Source organism: Lissotriton vulgaris, chromosome 2_1, assembly GCF_964263255.1.
Source record: "Lissotriton vulgaris chromosome 2_1, aLisVul1.2, whole genome shotgun sequence".
In the NCBI taxonomy this organism is placed as follows: domain Eukaryota; kingdom Metazoa; phylum Chordata; class Amphibia; order Caudata; family Salamandridae; genus Lissotriton; species Lissotriton vulgaris.
The window spans coordinates 1,305,428,898-1,305,450,056 of NC_141687.1; the positions used below are offsets into that span (position 1 = coordinate 1,305,428,898).

The 21,159-nt window shown below is 43.4% G+C and overlaps 1 protein-coding gene across 1 annotated transcript in view; it reads left to right on the forward strand.

Annotated features, from left to right (window-relative positions):
- SLC15A2 (solute carrier family 15 member 2) overlaps positions 1–17,729 on the forward strand; it is a 483,947-nt gene extending 466,218 nt beyond the window's left edge. Inside the window, exons 23-24 of the mRNA XM_086957069.1 lie at positions 15,698–15,889; positions 17,562–17,729. Of these exons, the coding sequence (XP_086813195.1) occupies positions 15,698–15,889 (192 nt within the window). The 3' untranslated portion in view covers positions 17,562–17,729. The remainder of the gene's footprint in view (positions 1–15,697; positions 15,890–17,561) is intronic.
- Positions 17,730–21,159: the final 3,430 nt, after the last annotated feature.

Consider the following 21,159-nt stretch of genomic DNA (forward strand, 5'->3'; position numbering starts at 1 on the left):
AGTATGAATTATACTGTGAACTAGACTTGGTTTGGGTGCAATACCTCAGCTAGTTACTAACTAGCCTAAGTACTCAACTTCGACAGTAAGGAAAACACATTTATCTCATTTATCTCTCCTTAGCCCGACTTGTATTTGCTGTTTATGCCATTGCATCCAGTGTTGAATTTTCACTTAGTAGACACGAGCCACGAAAAGCGAGAGGCGAGAGGCGAGTCAACCTGAGACAGGCAGCAACCAGTAACAGAGCGAGTGTGAGCAGCAGAGAGCCAGAGCAGAGGATCGACCTGAAATTTACTGAAGCTGAGCACCATCTGCCATCCAAACAGCAGCCAACATCAAGTGAAGAGCCAATACAATCCATCTGCCGGCGAGCGAAGGCGGGCGGCTGAGAGTACAACTTGGAGTCCCAGGGATTTGCTGGCAAACAACCGGGATCCGATCTGACGACCACTGACAGTGGTGAGCGCGACTACGGCGGAGAGAGTGAGTACGCGACAACTTTTCCTTTACCTTCATCCTCACTCTTCTCCCTCACTCTCCCCATAAAGACACCCACCTGACAGCGAGAGAAGCCAGCAAGAACTGTGAGAGCGGGCGAGGTGACAACAGGCAGGAGGCTGAGGCTCTCAGCGGCAGGCACCTGTAATAGCCTCCTTTCCCCCACCTCCCCAAGGCTGAGCATTCACAGCAGTGTAATAGCTGCTGGAGAAGGAAATAGACCACAGTCTATCGCCCTCACAACACCACGCAAACAGCCCACCTACAGCAAGCGTCTCAGCCCGGCAGCAGAGAAGCCCGAGACGCTGCAACTCACGCCAAACCGTCGCAGCGCCAACGGGCACCTGAACATCGGTCCACAGCAGCAGCAGCAGAAGCAGAAGCAGCACAGTCTCGGCGCCACAGACTCGGAGGCACGGAGACACAGAGAGACAGAGTGACTTCCTGAGCCCCTGGAAGGAACTCATTGGATCACCATGAGGTCGGGCAGGGAACGAAGACCTCCAACAAAGCAACCAGCCAAACGAAAAAGAAACAACACAACCACGAGCTCAGCGTCACCGGAAAAAAATAAGCGAGCTACCAACAGTAAAAAAGAAAAAGACAAAACAACAAGGAATGAATTCAACACCACCATAAATGACGGTCCGCAAACCGGTGGTCAACAATCCGATAAGGACATCAATCACACCACAACCCAGCTTCTAGAACAACCCAGAAGCAATAAAAGGAAAAACACCCACCAACTACTCAAAGTAGCGGGTCAGCAAACGGAGACAAAATACAATTTTCAGCCGATAATTTACACAAAATTTGCCTTCCTAAAAAATCCAGGAAATGTCATCTTCTCCTCAAATGACTCCATAACAGGCATCCAATCTCCATTACAACCCGCCAAAGCAAACAACGCTCTTTCACAAACTACGAGCTACTCAGTAGCAGAAATTCACAACGCACCGACCCTAAGGGAAAGAATGAACGACGCAGGAGGCGAAGCAGGCGTAGGGGACAATGGGGTAAAAGAAACCAGAAGGCAGGAGTCACTAGAAGGCACCACCAGCCAAGCCCCCCTACCAGAGGAACCAATTAAGGGAAGCATTGATGGACGTAATGACTGAGGAAACAATCCAAATAAATCCCTCACCAAAGGAGGACACATCAAGGAAACACCTGTCAGAGCTGGCAGGGCCCTTGGGGCCTGATTGCAACAAAAAACACCTATCTCCAACCAATTCCTCCCCACACACACAGCAAGGGGTGGCAGAAGCACCAATAACCCAAGAATCAGCACCCTCACTAGCACCCATCCTCCATACAGAACAAAAAACTCAAAGCCACACTGAGGCTCCCGACACACCGGGACCAAAACCTGACCCTGCAAATCCGCCACCATACATAGCAAGAGGGGATCAAAGCTCCCCCGACAGGGACATGTCTTTCCTGGTATCTCAAGAATGGAGCAAGTTAGTGGCAACATACAACGTCACAGGACCCACCAACGGCAACAGCGAAGAAAACTCTCACCTCCCAACAGAGGGGACCGGAGATCCCCCTAACCTCTTCTGGGCAACCCTACTCAATACAGCACAGCTATCCTCAACGGCACTTCAGTATCAATCAGATAAGCTCGATCTACAACTGTCAGTCCTACAAAGCTTAGCAGAGGCCACTATGGGGATCGACAGAAAACTAGCTGACCTTAACGGCCTAATAAAAAGAGGACAGGAGTCAGCTAACCTAATTCAAATTGAAAGAACCAACTGCATCTGCTCGCCAATCATCGACAAATTATCATCTATACCCACGATGCTGGGAAACCTTTTGGAGGACATAAAAACAAATATCACAAAGCCCCCCTTAACAATCGAAAGGCATGATAAGTCTGAAACAAAACCAATTTCAACAAAACTTCCATCACCAAAGAGATGGCCCGACATCAATCACCTCAAAGGGGCACCAGAAAACAGCAAAGAACCACTCAAAACAAAAACAAGCACGCAGTGGTGCCTGCCCCCACCCATCACAAGCTCACCTGAAGAACTGCCTCGGAACATCTTCAAAAGAGGACTAACTGAAGAACTGGAGAACCCACCTAACGCACGGGCCCGACGTAAGCAAAAAAGAAAGGGCCGGAATAAGAAAACAACTGAACTGGAAAGTAGAGAAGAGCACAGCCAACCCACCACACCGAGGGACAAGGAGCAGCCAGGTGACAGTAAGCACCAAAAGGAACCTATAAATCTCCCATTATCACCCATAAACTCACTACAAACAAAGACGCCAACAGAAGCAGGAATAGGATCCTATGCGCTCTTAACAGAGGCCCCCACCCTCTACTTAGAGCAGAACCCCGCCGACCAACCATTTAAACCGGCAGCTGGAAACCCACCAGGACAGGAACAAAAAGGGCAACGGGCTTGTCAAGCGGCAACAACACAAACAACCTCGGAAGCAAGCAGACAGTCCCGAGAGGATCCCAAACCAACCCAAACCGAAGCTATATCAAAAAGTTTCTCAGAAAAATGCACCTGTAACAATTATGAGACCGGCACTAGTGAAACAACACAGAACCGCCGATCAACAAGCGTCGCCATCTCGTTAAGCAGCCAGATAAAGGAGAAACCGGAGGGGGTGACATTCAATAGCGGAACAACAACCCCGTATTTTCATAAACCACACGGTAACACCCAAACCGAGCAACAAAAGCATCAGCAAACATCTCCCCTGGGGGAAAAGGACTCGGACACAATCCTATTCATTCCCGAATTTATCTCCAGAGGAAGAGTGGACACTTTAAACAGGGGCAACATTTTAAAGCTCATCAATTCAATAGAGAAACTAAAAAACATAAAAACCACCGATCTGCTAGCACTCGAATTCCAATCAGCCCCCCGCCCACAAGGAAATGAAACAACAAAGACCACATGGTCATCAAGGGAGGTAGCAAATTTAATTGTGAAAGAATCTCCTACTTTCTCACAGTGGGGAATCAAACTCGAAGCAGATAAAAAGCCACCCTACCCCACACTGCTCCTTGAAGAAAGGAATCAAGAACACACCCAACCGGCCAAATCAATACTGAAAGGAGCGCTTAGCCACTCCCCAGGGTTGGACAAATATGCACCGTTCTCTCACAACCCCCTCACTCAGCAATCAACATCATGCAGCCTTAAAATCACATGCACTATACCCGGAGGAGACCCCAACTGACAAAAAGTGCCACTTTTAGCACCCGACCCAACGGCCACCCACACTAAAATCAAAATATGCAGTTGGAACATTAATGGCCTCTCAAACAAACTGGATGACCCAGACACACAAAATTACTTAAACAGTTTTGACCCTTATCCTACTTAGGAAACATGGGAATCAAATGACATCCCTTAACAATGTTACACAACTCTGACCCATCCGGCAACCAGAGGCTCCCAATATGGCCGATGCTCAGGAGGACTCGCAATGCTCTCCTCAATATCTACCATCGGCGCAACGGAAATAAAAAGAGCAAACATCACCCCACCAAACGAAATACAGTTCATATCATTTGCAGTTAAAAACAAACAGGTCATCCAACAGCTACACGTCATAAACACATACATTCATCCGAAGCACAAAAAATCAGGGTCAAGGGAACTCGTCAAAGAACTGACAAGGCTCATGGTCGAGGGGGATATGGAAAACTTACTTGTGGCAGGAGATTTTAATCTTAACCTTTTCAGAGACAAAACCATGGACGAAATGACAAAGGAAATGGACACCATCTGGAAAATCCCAAGTCAATCTTTCCCCCCGAAACAGATATACCAAAACCGCAACCCAGCTTGTACAAGATCTCGAGCAATTAAACCTGAGAGTGCTTAACGGACGACTCACTGAGGACATTCCTCCAGCACCAACTTATTTCTCATCAAGCACCTTTTCACACCTCGACTTCATGCTTGTATCTCTTCCACTGTACGAGAAGATAAGCTAGTTCAAGATAGGAAATAGCACCCAAAGCTACCACCTGCCGCTAGAATCCACTCTTGAATTGATCAGCGTGAATAAAGCAGTTGTAAGAAGATACTTTGCTACAGAACACACCATCAACTACAGAAGAATAAGATGCAAACCCACCGAGCCCGAGAAACTCCTAAATAGCGCTAAAATAATCATACATCAGACATCCAGTTCAAACAAAAAAAACCTCGACGCCTGGGTTCACTTCGTTACGGAAATAGGAGCCAAACACGCAACAGAGATAAAAACCCAAAAAGGCAATAACATCGCCAGGATCACATACGGCAGAATAAGAACTGCAGAGACAAAAAACATAAAGCGAGAAATAAAAAAGACCCTCAAAGAACTCCGAAAAGATCCTAACATCGAGGGCACCCAAAAGAACCTCCGCAAGCTAAAAGCACTGCTAAAAAAGAAGACCTGGGAAAGAAAAAGGCAACTAAATGAGGACTTCTGGGTAAAAATCCTCCACAACTCCAAACAGTAGAATAGTTCCGGCTTCTGGAAGATCATTCATAGTCTCCAACAACCAGGTCACAAAGGCATTGACTCCAACATCTCCGAATCTGACTGGGCTACTCATCTATCAGCTCACTTTAACACAGCGGACCCAGCAACGGTCAAGCCAACAGGGGGAGAGAGGTCAGACGCAGGGAATCAGAGCCCCGACAACCTGGGCACATTTCCCAACAAAGAGAACCAAGCCCGCAGGTCTAAACCAATCAAGGACCAAAACCCACCCGAGGCTAGAGGTCAATCACCCACACTGGACCCAACTGCGCTTCGAGAAGAAAATTCATCCCAGGTCAAACCAGACAGGTTAAGGAAACTAATCCTAAAAGGCAAACTCGAGGGGGCCCCCGGTCCCAACGGGATACCGCCGATCCTATACAAGCAAGATCCAGCCTTCTGGTGCAACACTCTGACACCAGTATTTCACGCAATAAGAGGAACGGCGAATATACCAACATCCTGGAGAGGCTCAATAATAAGCCCGATCTACAAAAAGGGAGCCAGGAACGACCCAAGTAGCTATCGTCTTATTGCCCTCATTGACACAGAGGCCAAATACTATGCAGGCCTCATTCTGGAGGAATTAACATCTTGGGCAACAGAAAAAAACATAATCGCAGCAACCCAAACTGGATTCCGCAGCGGCCAGGGCACCTCAACCAACATCATGGCGCTAACCCTTTTGTCCGACGCTGCAAAAACTTTTAGGGGGCACTCTTCACGTGCTTCATTGACTACAGTGCCGCGTTCGACCATGTGGATCGGCAAAAACTCTGGCGGAAGTTGGACAGTTGGGGAATCCCAGGCCCACTCTTACAACAGCTGGTAATGCTATATACCGACACCTGGGTCAGGATCAAGCTGGGTTCTGGCTCGCATCTTTCGAGACAAATCAAGACCAGTAAAGGCCTGAAACAGGGCTGCGTCCTAGCCCCCATGATGTTTAACCTTTTTCTCGCAGACCTCCCCGGCGAACTGGAGACAGTTAAATCCCATGCCCCAAGACTAGGCAACATCACGCTTTCAAATCTCCTATATGCTGACGACCTAGTCCTCATCAGTCGGTCCCCTGTCGGTCTTCAACACCTCCTCAATAAAACCAACGCATTTTCAAAAATCAATTCATTAACTATCAACTTAAACAAAACAAAAGTAATGACAATAAACTATCATAAAAAATGGAAACCTGCATGGTTCCTGAACGGACAGAGGTTAGACCAGGTAACCTCCTACAAATATCTAGGAATCATAATAGACGGCAATGGTTCCTTCAAACAACAACTAGAGGCCATTCGCCGAAAGGGCACGACATTCCATCTATCGATAAAACCTCTGCAGAAAGCACTCCCAGACCGGACCCTGGGCCCTCTCCTACAGGTATTAAGAGCTCGCTTACAGCCCATGCTCACCTACGGCAGCGAGGCCATGAGAGGAAAAGACGCAACAACACTAGACAAAACCATCAGTCGAGCATACAGGGCAATATTTCATCTCCCCATCAACTCATCACCAGCACAAATTCGGCTTGAATTCGGCTTGCAGAAACAAGCGGTCGAGAGAAGAGGCGCATACCTAAAAAGCTGGCGGAAAATCAGAGACGCGGACCAAGGATCCTTAAACGCCCATCTATGGACGGAACGATTCATTAGAGACAACTCACCTGCTAGGACCTACTTAATGGATTCACTGAAGGTCTTAGGACTTGCAGACCTATGGGAGTCGGCAACTGACCCTCGTACCTTTAAAAAAGTGGTGTCAAAAGTCACTAAGATGGTTTCATCAATTGAGGACAAAGCCTCCCTAGCTAAGAGAGCGCACGGTTGGGTGGTGCTGAATGGTTACAGCGCTCTAAAACCACAAGACTACCTAACGACGGGCCTCACACAAAAGACAAAAAAGAAGTTTCTTAACATGCGCATGGGCAGAATTCCCATAGCTCCGCACCTGGCACCATGGGCAAGGGAAAATCCCACAAATCAATGCCGCCTCTGTCTTTCTGCGAAAGAGGACCTTATACATATTATCTGCATTTGCACAAACCTCCAGGACATAAGGCGCTTCCTGCTACGAGCATCATGGAACCAGAAGGGCATAACGAGCTGCAGGCAGGCCGTGAAGCTCTGTTTTAACCCTGATGAAATTCAGCTAAACTGCAGAATAACAAAATACTTTGATATAGTGGCCAAAAGACTAAACGAAAAAACCAGAGGGTCTTCTCTAGCAGAAGTCAAATAATAACAAAACAAAAACCCCTGGCTATCATGGTCATCGAAGTGGAAGCACTAAGGCCACGAAAACTTCACAGATTCTTATGCAACTAAAGCTGAGACTTTTTACATTTGAACTACTGCACTTTACTTGTTTTAACGAAGACACTGACTTTTTAAAATTTGTACGTTTTATAATTGTGAGTTTTCATTAACTGTACAATAAACAAACCTTAAACCTCTCCTTAGAACAATACAGTTGATCTGGAATATTTGTAAGACCTCTTCAGGTACGGCATCATGTGTTTGCATGTGGGGGACAAAAATGAACACATCATGTTGCAAAATTGATAGCCCCTGAATTCCTTTCAGCATGTTAGTCATCACTCCCTGGAAATCTGAGGCTGCAGAGGCCAACCCAAATGGCATGCAACAGTATTGGTATGTGCCAGACGGGTAGACAAAGACTGGAAAATGTCTCTGTTCTGGCTCCAAGTCAATTTGAAGGTACGCTGAAGCCAGGTGTAATTATGAAAATATTCCTGGCTTCTTTTAAACCTGCTAAGATTTCATTGTTGTTGGGTAAAGGGTGAGAGTCCACCCACATTTCTTGTTAAGGCAACAGAGGTCTATACAGACCCTCTGTTCTCTATTCTGTTTGTGAGCTACCACCAATGAAGATAATCACGACGATGAATCTTTGAATTCCATAATACCACACTTGCACAAAGAGGGTAACTCTTTCTTAAGAACCTTTTCTACTTCACAAATATTGAGTCCTCTTTCCCTATTATAGTGTGTTTATAATTTTGAATCGTACTCAACTCGTCAGTAAAAACGTGGATATTTATTCATATTTTTTTCCAAATCCACATATTTTTTGACAGCTAACACCAGCTCCTTTGCACCTGGTTTGAGAATCATACCAAAATGCTCTAGGTGGTACCGCCCTAAGAAGTTCAGCCTCTTGTGGGCTACATAAATCTTGCCTGCTATTCTCAAACCTTTGAATTCTAATATTTCCTCAATATACCCTCTCAAATTAATATTACATCCAACATAAGACACAGTTTTTGGATCAGGTAGTAGCAGTAGTCTAGTGGGCCATACACTGTCATACAGGTCCTGAGTAATCAAAACCATATCTCTTAGCTCTTTGCCAGTGTTTACATCCTTTTCCTCTTGAATGTAACCATCCATGACACATTTGACTGATGACTGTTGTTTGTGTTTGGAAGACTCATACACTTTTGCAAAATCTCCTTGTCTGTTTTATAATCTGCAAGTTACATATCTGGCGGGACATTGCTTTCCCCTTTTATATGTGTATGATTTTCACAACGGAAATATGCATTTTGCTGGGAGAAAAGGGAGTTGGGGTTGTCAGCCTGCTTGTAGTCTTTAACACCTTTACTACAACTCGTCTTGACAAGGGCAGCTAGTTCTGGACTTTTACCTTCTAATTCTTGGGCTGATAACTGCGAGGTCCTAATACTTGGGGACATTTTTGACGGTATCTTCTGATGAAGGATTGCCCATTGATAATAACTTCTGTTTGATCATTTTGTCTTTAAAATGGTATATGAATCGATCTCTTACTAATTAATCAGTAGAAGTTTCAAATTGGCATTCCTCAATAAGCCTTTTAGCACCATTACATACGTGACTACATCCTCATCTGGATTTTGAATCCTTTAAAGAAAATAAATGACACCATTAAACTCGAAACATATCAAATCTAGTCTGCAATTTTCTTACAGTCGTCTGGTATTCATCTAACTTGTTTCCTTCTTCAATAGCTATTTCAGGTAAATATTTCAATATGGTTCTGCCCTCAAACGAATGAAGAAGTAGATATCTCCTCCTTTCAGGGTGAAAACGAAGTACCCCAGTTGCACCTAAATAGCTCTCAATGGCATGGAACTATTGTTTCTATCTTATATAAGGCTCACCAGGAGTTTCTAAGAAAGGTGGGGGTGGAGTTGCCGCCTTACACTGTAAAATAAAATGTATGACAAATAGATATAACAACTGGTGGAACCGCTGTACATAAAAGCTAACCATACACCTAAGTCACCCACTTTTCCTTAACAAAATAGTAGTCAGTGTGCACATCACTGTAACAGGGTGAATAGTCAGGAAACATCTATAATTATTGAACCAGCAGAACTAGAAGAACAATGTAGACCAAACGTGTCACCCACACTCTAAAAGGAAACTAAGGGCTAATAATCTAATATCACAGCTGCGGCAGAAAGCACAAATTGTGCGCATAAGGGTTGGAGAATAGCTTCAGTAATTACAATGTGTCAGCAAGCTGTGCTGATCAGCACTGGCTAAATATGGCAGTTAATACAGTTTGGTGAAGACACAGAAATTGCAAATCTGACTGCAAGCTGTGCGGGAAAGTGCCAGTGAAAAATGCTGAATCGTAAGAACCGTGTGACCCGCTTTCCTTTGCTGTTTGTATCAGCACAAAGACCCCACCTTGGAATTTGGACATGTCCAACACTGTATGGATCAAAAGAAGCTGCACTCTCTTGAAACACAGCACCAGTTTGGAAGCGTTTCAGTGATGCACCCAGTTTTGCCTCCATAAACTCAAAATGGGTGTCACTTTTAGGGACACCTTACAATGATGCGCCCAGTGTCACCTCTATTCTCCCAAGATGGCCATCACGTTTTGGGACACCAGGTAAGTTGCATCATGGTTCACTGCTGGGGTCCACCTCTGCCTCACCTTTGGTACCTAGACTAATAAATGTGCATTCTTTTCAATGACTGTTCAAGGAGTCCGGACGTCACGATTGTGGGTCCCAAAATGACTTTTATAGGCAAGCAGGGTGCCAACTCACCAGTTGTCAGCTACATGTCCACTGCCCCTGTACAACTGTGATGTCGTGTGCACCGCAAACAATTTAGACTGGGAAGTCCACCACGAAAATGCCTCCTCTCCTTTGAGGAACACGACTCGGTCAGTGTTGGCAAATCCAATCCTCGTTGCCAAAGAAGATGTGGTGACTGAAGGATGAAGAAGCAAGATAAATTCTCCAAAGGTAGGTTTATTAGTCGATGTGAACACACGGCGAGCTGCCGGTGACACAGAATAGGCAGCAACTGACAAGCTGTTCAAATAAAACATTCTTTAGGGGAACTTAAGTCCTACAGTACCTCGCAAATTTTCAGTTCCCAACACTCTACAGCCATATACTACAACCTTCACCTCTCTTATCGGTCCTGTGCGGAGATCTCCATCACAGTGGCAAAGATCTCCATGCATAGAAATTTACTGCTATGTGGACAGGACCAATTGTTGCATAAACTACAACTATGGCATACTTCTACATGGTGTGCTTTCACATTCACTGGTGACTGGTGAATGTGAAAAACAGGTTATTGTAGCCCCACAAAACGCTATTCAATATGTTTATGAAAATAAAGGTATTGCTTTTGAGTTAGTAGCAACCCCCATGAAGGGATAAGGGGCACTGTGGTAACAGTAACAAACCATTTTCCCTATTCTCAGTACCACACACAAACTGCACTAAGAAGAATAAACACTTTTAAGAAAAAAGTAATTATTACTGCTGGAAAAGCCTGTTTCTCAGTACATCTAAAATAACTACACCGAATATTATAAAAGCAGCAGAAAGGCACGCTGTGAATAATGAAAATTTCTAAGATTGTTAAAATGTCTTCTAGTATCTAACACCTGAATGTCTGCTTCTGTGCACTTCACTAAGAGAGCATAGAAGGCTGAGTAACTTGCAGTCTAGAGTTTCCTAGGGGGAAGAGATGCACTACATAGCTTGTTATAGCAAAGGCTATCTTTAGCAGTGGAGGCGTGAAGACATTGTTCATTGTGAAGGGTAAATATAAGCTGCAGTCTTCCTCTGGGAGTCGGCATTATCAGCATCACGCAAAAGGTAGCATCTGCAAAGTGTGAAATTAGCTGGTAGAAGGTGGCACCACCTCTGGCAGAATCCTGTGCAATAATCTAAGTGAAGGGCCTCTCCTGACAAGTGGACAACTGGTCAAGTGGCAATCCTTATATACTAAATCACATCAGAAATCCTGAATTTCTGACATAAGTTTAGTAATATCTGGCATAGGTTATGAATACCAAGTTGTGCCTCCCTGACATTTCCTTATGAAAATATAAGGGAAAACGACGCCAGTTCATACTACATCATTCCGACTATATGTCTGTATTTGTTCTTATTTACCCTTGACATTTAGAAGAGTAGACATTTGACAAAGTCGGATGTCGCATCAGGTGCTACATCTATGTCATTATTCGAATGACTTGTCTCTTTAACATGTTCTTAGAAAGTTAAGGTCATGCAACATCTGCATCAAAAAGCAGACATGACAATGATGCTGCACAAATCGGGAAAGTTGGCAACTTTAATTGTCTAAGATTTAGAAAATGGTGTTCTCCCATATCTAAGATGGCTCAGGGCCTACATAAAATCAACACTTTAGGAGCTGTACTTCACAGTGGGGGTGGTGAGGAAATGAGGAATAATTACTACTAAAAGGGAAGGGGTTAGTGAAATTTAAAGAGGAGTATGGGAAGGCCCTAGCTAATGCAAACACACACTCCCACAAGACCATTGTATTTCACAAAATACACTTTTAAAGTTACTATGGGCCTACGAGTGTCAAAACAAGCTACAATGTACTTTTCTACAGGTCTGGAGTAAGCTAAACACCACACATATCCATTCATAGGTAGTGCATAGTGCAGCACATTCTCATAGAAAATAATTGGGTCAGGTAATTAAAATAACACACCTTAGGAACTAATGTTGAGTTAATTAAAATAGTTTGACTTCTAAAATTACATATGTATTTATACTGATTATATATTAAATATTGATCCATTGTTTAAATTTGTTTTACAATAAAAAATAAACAAAATGTAAAAAATTAGACTTTTTACCTTTGTAAAAATACACATTATTTAAATTAAATAGGTTTCGTTTTACCATGTTTATTGAGTATTACAGAAAAATGTTAGTGAGGGTGGTTAATTGTTTCACTTATTTTTTTAAGTTAATATTCACAAATACATTGAAAATAGTTCAATGTTAATATAAATTATATGTCATGATTTAATGTATAGATTAGTATTTTATGAGTTTCAGTTTGACATTGTTTTAAATTATTTTAGATGTATGTTGTACATTAAAATATGTTTTAAATAATAACAAACTGTATTACATTCCCCTATAATTTCCCCTTAGGGGAACTCCAAATTGGTGGCAGAGATCTCAATCAATAGGTGCAAAGTTATTAGTAGTAACTTTTGTTCTCATAAATTCTGTTGTAGGAGGACCCACTCCCTCATTTGTAAGGAGGAGATCTGTAAGTCTACACTTAGGTGTAAATCTCCACTTGCAAATGATAAATATAAAAAAGTGGGAAGTTAATCTACACTAATATTATAAAGAGAGAGCCCAAACCTTTGAGGCGGGTACTCTCAGGAACCACAGCACCAATCACAACACCTAATACAGCATTGGAAAGTGCAGTTGCAGCAGAAGGAGAAAGGCTATAAAGATGCCCATCACATACATTTGAAAGGTAAAAGAACCTTACCAGCAAAGTAGTCCCTTGTGGGCGTGGGCGTGGGCGGGTGTGGCATGACGACAAAAAAAGCGTTCCTTAAACATGTGTGTGGTGCTGGGGGCGTGTGCTGGGTGCATGAACAAGGCCAATGGGCACAGCAATTGCAATTACGCGGCAGCATGGGTTGTGGTCAATGGACACCACAACCGGCAACAATCGCGCGGCACATCCCAAAAAAAAGCGTGCCTTGAGGGCGTGTGGAAAACAAACGTGTGCGTTGGGCCGGGGGTGTGGCCAAGGCTAATGGGTGCGGCAATTGCGAGGGAGCAAGGGGCATGGCCAATGGGTGCGGCAATTGCCGGGGCTTAGGTGTGGGCAGACGCGACTGATCGTGCCTGCGGGGACAATAACGGTACAAAAAGGAGTGGTAATGGACGGAGCATCTGAACCAATCAAACACTCACACCCAGTCAAAAGATCTGGGTTTAATCCATCACCATTCTTTAGCCCACTCTGCCACCCCAGTTCAGACATGGCTATATGCAAATCAGTCTGACCCTGTGCCTCATGGGAACAGTCCAGCCCGAACTGCCAAGCCATGCCTTTCCTGGACCGGAAACAAGCTTCCGAGGACCGGTTTCTGGCATTCTAGCCGTCTTCTGCCCGGCTTGCTTGAATACAGTGGCAAAGTGAGCAAGGGACTCACGTCTGAGCATACCCTGCCACACTTATGGCGGCCAAAAGCGGTACAAAAAGGGGTGGTAATGGGCGGAGCATCTGAACCAATCAAACACTCAATAACTGCACAGTATCCTGCGCGCTGTCAGCCAGGCAACTCTCTGCGTAAAGGACCATGCCTGTGGGGACACTAACTGCAGTGTCTCCTGCGCGCTGTCACACACTCAACTCTCTGCATAAACGAATTGACACCAGGAGCACAACGTCAACTAGGGCTGAAGCCGGGCTGAGGCGGCGGATGATGCGACTAAGCGCGCCTACTGGGACTCTAACCTTTGAACTGACTGCACTTTCCCACACGCGCAGCGTCTCCAGCGCCCGCTATCACCCACTCAACTCTCTGCATCAACGACTTTACACCACAAGCACAACATCAAACAAAACTGGAGCCGGGCTTCAAGCGGGGGATGACGCGATTCAGCGTGCCTGCGGGGACACGAAATTTACAACTGAATGCACTTTCACACAAGCTTACCTACGGAAGTGGAGTGCATACACACTAGAGACATCTGCTAATACTTCTTACTCCGAGGTACACACAGTATCTGCACACACATGCCTAACTATTGTGACACTTCATGCTAAAAGTATTCTCTACCGTGAGATTTTAAAATAAATTTCCCTTGCCTATTACACACATTGCACACATTCTATTTCATACCCGGACAACGTCGGGACAGGCTGCTCGTAAGTAAATATATGTATGTATCTTTACTTCAATAAATCAGTCCAGCACTGTAAGAGTGAAGCAAACAAGATATAAAACAATAAAAAAACATTAACAAAAGCGTACAGTCACAACTAGAGAAAAGGTGACTGCTTGGAAGATGGGGGTCAGAGGAAAGGGAAAATATCCAGGAGATCAAAGAAACGATAACGATAATAAAGAAACGATAATAAAGGTGGGGTAAAAGTATTCCATAACCGAAAAGGAGGGACAGAAGTGTGTCAATGAAGAATTCTTACATTAAAATATTAAAGTACTGTGTGATTATCTGGTTCCTGGAACAGCAATGCAAAAGGTAGTCGAGAACAAATTACCTGGTGATACTTTCGAATCTGAAGACTACCAGTCTGATGAGGGTGAAACCGTATGCTCTCTGTGATAGGCACAACTCTTCCACTTTAAGTATCTTGTCAGGTGATTGTATTTCATGGGAAAGCATTCACTAATGAAGCTATGTAGTGATTGAGTCATAAACTACTTTTTAAAGGGTCTACTTTTGGCACACTCCAGTAGCCCTATTCCCACCAAACGTTTTCCCTTGGCATTAGTAAAGTGATATAGGCACACGGCTGCCTCTGGCCCTCCTGTCTTCAACAGTGCTTTATGTGTGCTAGTGGTTGCATATGGGGACACCAGTGATTATTTCTGGTGAACAAGACTTATATTTTTTAAACTCAGACTTTGACCAAGAGAGTGAAAGTCAGAAAAGGGAAAAAGAAAGGAAAAGAGAAAGAAAAGGGAACAGTGACATGGGGTGAAAACAGGGATGGAAAAGACCATGTAAGAGTGAGCTAAAGAGACAGGAAGTGCATAGTAGAGGAAAGAGGCATGAGATTAAATTGTGACTAGGCAGACTAGATATTTGTCAACCCCTGGATTATACAGCACTGGTTGTGGGCTCCAAAGAAAAAAGTCTACCCCTGCATCCAGTTTTCTTTTTTTTAAAATTTACAAATCAACCACTGGGCCCAAAAGGTATTCCTCTTCTTCAGTTTACTTTAATAATAATAATGCCAGCATTATAGGTATAACCGAAATGTAATCGTTACCTCTTTCCAAAAATGTATGGGTTTAAAAATATTTTTCAAGAATGTCACTTTAATTTACAGGGGTTTGTAATTATAAATGCACTCTAGGTTAACATTATTGGAATTGTAAACAAACCATACATTCAAACTGAATATGCTACTCTCCGTATCAGCATACTCTGCCTTTTTACAGATCCCAATTTTCTAGACTCATTGTAGCAATTAGAAATATAGTCAACAGCAAGCACCTATATGCAGTGTACTTAGTGAGTGTGGGGAAGGGGGAACCATAAATGTGAAGAATAACTGGAATCATAATGTGTCGCCCTTTTTTGCAAATTCTGATATTTGTCCAGTCACAAGTTACCTGGCAGCACAGTGGTCTTACAGTAATTGCATTTTCGTTGCAGTGGGCTGAGTTCGTCCTATTTGCAGTTCTTCTCTTTGCTGTCTGCATTATTTTCTCCATCATGGGATACTTCTACATACCGGTGAAACCATCTGATTTAGAGGAAGAGGAACTAGAAGATAAAGAAGAAAAAAAGCAGCCACCTAGTGATGAAAACATGCTGCAGCTGACGGAAAAGAAAACCAAGCTATAGGTTACTCTTGTTTTGCAATGCATATCTATGTAGATGTTATATTTTGTGTTCAAATTGCCATTTGAGATATCAAGCTACAAAAGACTGGCTAAAAAAACACTCTTAAATAACAAGCCTCATATGCCCAACGGTGGTGCCAAGCAAATTGACTGTTCTACTCTCACTTAAATGAATAGGTAACCTATAATGATTATGATGAAATTGGGCACCTCGTAAAAAGGTGGCACTTGCTGGATGTGAAATTAAGAATGCGTCAATGTGAATGACACTATTTATAAGTTTCACCCACTGCTGGGGGAATGCACATTGTTTCTCCATGTACTGTGAATTCATTCATTAAGTTATTGCTTATTTTGAGCTAACTCCATAAACGTTTTCAGTAGTGAAGAAAGACAAAAAGCAAGTTGAAAAATACTTTGAAGTTTGCCATCCTCTCATTTTTGTCCTATTGCCTTGATGTCCAGGAAGTCAACTGGGCCCAACAGGGCGTATTTTCTGGTTATGGTCAGTGTTTAAAACACCGATAGTCTGTAACAGTAAGTTCACACCATCCATCCTCAAAACATCTTCCACATGGTGACCCCTACCACTGGTCCATAGCCTTTCTTTCTCACATAACAAGTAAGGATCCAATCTATGAAAGTCCCAGAAAAAAGTGGGACGGAAATACTCTGCATGTGAGGAATATTTCAGATGTGTTTAAATTCTCAAAGCATTACAGGTCTTTAAAGGATCACAAGTAGGGATGGGGGAAATGCTAAACTTAATGTGTCCCTAACAGATTGCTAGAGTTCCCAAAAACCTCTAGCACATACATGAAATGAAGCTATAAGCACGAAATCCGATGAAAACCATGATCCAGTCTTGGAAAGCAACTCTATACTGACAGAACTTCGCTTTTCCACATGATGTGAAAGCCCAAGACTTGTGGTAGTCTCTCCTAGTTTCATTTTGCGGCATCCTAGACCCTTGCAGGAGCCATATTGACCTTCATGCTATTCAAAATGGGCAACAAGAAACACTGTTGAGAACTTAATGTGTTAAAGTGAACCAATTTTTTTCCAGGTTTTTCAATTGCAACCCGTTAAACTACCTCGGAAACTTTTATAACAATCCTCCGGGATATGCAAGTACCAACTCCTTTAAGTTCTCTTTATGTCTTGGTTAACCAGGGTGTCTTCTATGAACTTTTCCGAATTAAGTGAGATGCATAAACGTTGTGTATGGTTTCCAATGAACTTTGCACTATATAATTTCTATTAGATCAAATATTGTAATTTCAGCCTCATATAATGATTGTCAAAAGAATTGCATTTCCTATTCTATAGCAAAACCCTGAATGAGGGGTGAAGGAAGTTCTCATTTTTGGATACCAAATTTAACAGACTTGACCAGAGATATGTGAAATACAAGATATATCTTCATGGTGTATGGAATTTAATAGCATCAAAACCGATGATCCTGCTTGTTGAAAATGGACCAATAAATATGGGCAGCAATTTTAGTTTTCCATGGGGTTTGCTGCGTTTTGTAGATAACCATACTGTGTCTCCCAACTGGTAATTGGGAGCTTTTCTTTCTGACTTCCTTTTCTTTGTATTTAGTTTGGTATTCTTAAGATTTTCTATGATGGTCTTATTGTATAGTGTTCAATTGTGCAATCTTTTCTCAGGCCCAAGGATTCACTCAGCGTTGATTTAATTTTCTTGAATGAAACATGGATGATAACCATGGAGCCCGAACAAAGGAGTCAACCTGAAATATGGTGAATAGAGTTGTGGCAGAATTCCACGAGCTATAAATGAATTACCCAGGATGACTGGTCTTGAATAAAATATATTAAATAAGTCTCTATTTCTTGATTCATCCTCTCCATTTTATCATCTGTTTGTAGATAATCTGCTAATGACAGTTGGTGCAGAATGCATCTCACAAAGAAAGAGGAAGTAACGAGGAGGGTTATATACAGCTGGAGAAGGTGCAGAAAGGAACTGCAGCACACTCTTTGGTGCCATCCTTGTGTTTCCCACAAAATTAACTCTATTGAATATTGTATTATTGTATTGGAGCCAATAAGAGTTCACTGTATAAATTGTTCTCTTCTGGGCTGTCTTCCACTGTATATAACCCTCCACTTGTGACTATCGCTGTTCACCTTTTTCACAAGCACTTGTGCACAATTCTGTACTGCTTACATGACATTTAATGTAACAGAGTGCTGTTGTTTTATCTTATGACCTAATACAAGAAAATAATATTTTTTGCATGAATTGTTCTCTAGTATCTTGGCTCCCTTTGTTCCTCCTCCCTTGCAACTTGCTATGTGCATGCTTTTTTATAAGTAAAACTGTCAACTACATAATACTTGTTGAGACATTGTTGCACACTACATACTATTCACCCAGGTCTCAACTGGGTTTATGTGTATGAGTTGACTTGCAAAAGCACCTTAGGCCTCACTTCCAAGTGTCCAGGACTGGGGTGGCACCACTTGGCAGGGCAGACTCACAGGCTTGCAGAGTTCAAATGTAGATGCAGGTAGTTGGAAGTCTTTGGCATCCCTGAGGCTTCAATCAGGAGGCAAGCCATCAAGCCTGTGTAGTCAATCTAGGTTCAAGTGATGCAGGTCCAGTCCTTCTCACCCAAGCAGTAGTGCAACAGGCAGCAGGGCAGCTCAGCACTGCAAAAGAACAGCAAGGCACGAGTCCAGCAAAGCAGCAGTCCAGCAGAGTGGTATTCATTCCAGCACTACAGCAGTTCTTCTTCCTGTGAGAATGGTCACAGGTCCAGAAGTGTACTAATGTCAGGTGTCAGAGGTCCAGTACCTATACCCAGATGGACCTTTGAATTGGGAGATACGTCAAAGAAAGATTTGAAGTGTACAAAGGTCCTCTCTTCCTGCCCTAGCTCCAGACTCACTACAGGGAATAATGCAGCCTTTTGTGTGTGGACAGGACACAGCCTATTCAGGTGTAAGCGTGAGGCTATGCCAAGCTCCTCCCTCCCATCTATCAGGATGGCCCATCAAGACACATCTAAGCTCCCTTTATGTGTGGCTGTTTGGATGGAATACACAAAGACCAGCTGTCACCCAACCCAGACTGAACTGAGAAAGGCAGCAGGCACCAAATGGCTAAAATAATTAAATGCTAACTTTCTAAAAGGGGCATTTTCAAAACTGCAATTTAAAATCCAACTTCATCATAAGTTGTGATTTTAATTTTGAGGCAAAGACACCAAACTTAAAGAGCCATCTCTTCGTAATTGGGAATTACACTTAAAAGATGTAATAAGGTGTTCCAATGTTATCCTATCCGAGAGATAGGCCTTGCAGTGGTGAAAAACGACTTTGGGAATTTTTTCACTACCAAGACATGTAAAAAATGAAAGTATATGTCCGGCCTTTTGGATAAATTGTACTCTCCTTGTGGGTTATACAGGGCCTACCTTAGTGGTGACTTATATGTATAATAAGGGAAGGATTATGCCTGGTGTTAGAAATTGGGTCTCTAGTTGGCAGGGGTTTGCACCCTGTCCAAGTAAGGACACTCACTCTAGGGAGTCACACAGCTAAGACAGCCCCTGCTCACCGCTTTGGAAGCTTGGCACAAGCAGTCAGGCTTATCTCAGAGGCAATGTGTAAAGTATTGTATACACACACACACACACACTAACAGTAACACAGTGAACACCCTACAAAAGGAATCCACACCGGTTTAGAAAAATAGCCAATATTTATTTGCATAACACAACACCAAAACAAAAAAAATCCAACATACAAAGTAAAACAATAACTTTTAAAAGATTAAGCATCTTTAGTCCATAGAACTCAATGGATGTGGTTGTTCTAGCACAAAGTACCTTAGATGTGTCAAAAATCAAAGACGGTACAAGGCGCAGGGGATGTGAGGCACCCAAAAAGTAAAACAATGTGTTAGTTCCTTACTACAAAGGGGAAGTGATGCATCAGTTCCTTGCTGGCAGGGGATATGATGCATCAGTTCCGTACTGGCAGGGGAGGTGTGTTGGTTTCTTCCTGGAAGGGGAGATGATATGTCGAGTTCCAGACATGAGGCCTTGGTTCCTTACTATGATTCGATGTTGAGGGACGTTGTGTCAAAAATCCAGAAGTGCTGCGTTGATGTGACAGCGCCAAAGCAGATGCGGGGTCAATGTCACAGCCATGAAGCAGGCATTTTGTCAAATCTTCAGCCGCGAAGAGGGTGTTGCCTCGGAGTCAGACTCAGAGCGGGTGCCACAGACATCAGTGACATGGTGCTCAGGACTCATGCTGTGGCTACTTTTTCAGCCACAAGGCAGGTGCTGCATCAAGAATACAGGTGCTGAGGGTTGAATGCGTAGATGTCCTCACCAGTTTACACTTCCAAGGACCCAAGAACTGGATTTGGCACCACTCGGTAAATCAGAACTCTCAGCAAAAGAGTCCAGGTACTTGTAGGTGAAGTCTTTGATGGCCCTGGGACTTCATAGCAGGAGGCAAGCTAGAGCAAGTCCTTGGAGAACATTGAAAGAAGGATGTAGAAAGCAAAGGCCAGCTCTTTCACACTCAGAACAGAAGCAGCAGGCCAGCTCAACAAAGCAACAGGCAGAGTGCCAGTCCCTCCTACAGAATCCAGCTCTTCTTCCTGGCAGAATGTCCTCAGTACAGAAGTGGTCTGATTTTGGGGTGTCAGAGGTCCAATACTTGTACCCCTTTCTGCCTTTGAAGTAGGCAAACTTCAAAGGAAAGTCTTTGTAGTTCACAAGACCCTGCCTGTCCCTGACCTGGCGTCAGACACACTACTGGAGCTTTGTGTGAGGACCGGCACAGGCCTATCTATTCAGGTGTCAGTGACAAATCCTCCCACCACTCTAGCTCAGGAAGGCCCACCAGCTTGGTGATGGGTCATCAGGATATGCAAAGCCCACCTCAGCTCCCTTTCTGTGACTGCCTAGAGTGAATACACAAGAGCCCAACTGTTAGCCAACCCAGACCTGTATTTATAGACCATCAGAGGCACAGAATGGTTAAGCAAGAAAACGCACACTTTCTAAAAGTGGCATTTTAAAACACGCAATTCAAAAACCAACTTTACCAAAAGATGTCTATTTAAATAGTGAGTTTGGAGACCCCAAACTCCAAATCTATATCTGCTCCAGATGGGAAATTATACTTAAAATATATTTCAAGGCAATCCCCATGTCCTTGCAATAGTAAAAATGAAATGAGCAGAATGTCACTATTAGGAAATGTAAAACACACCAGTACA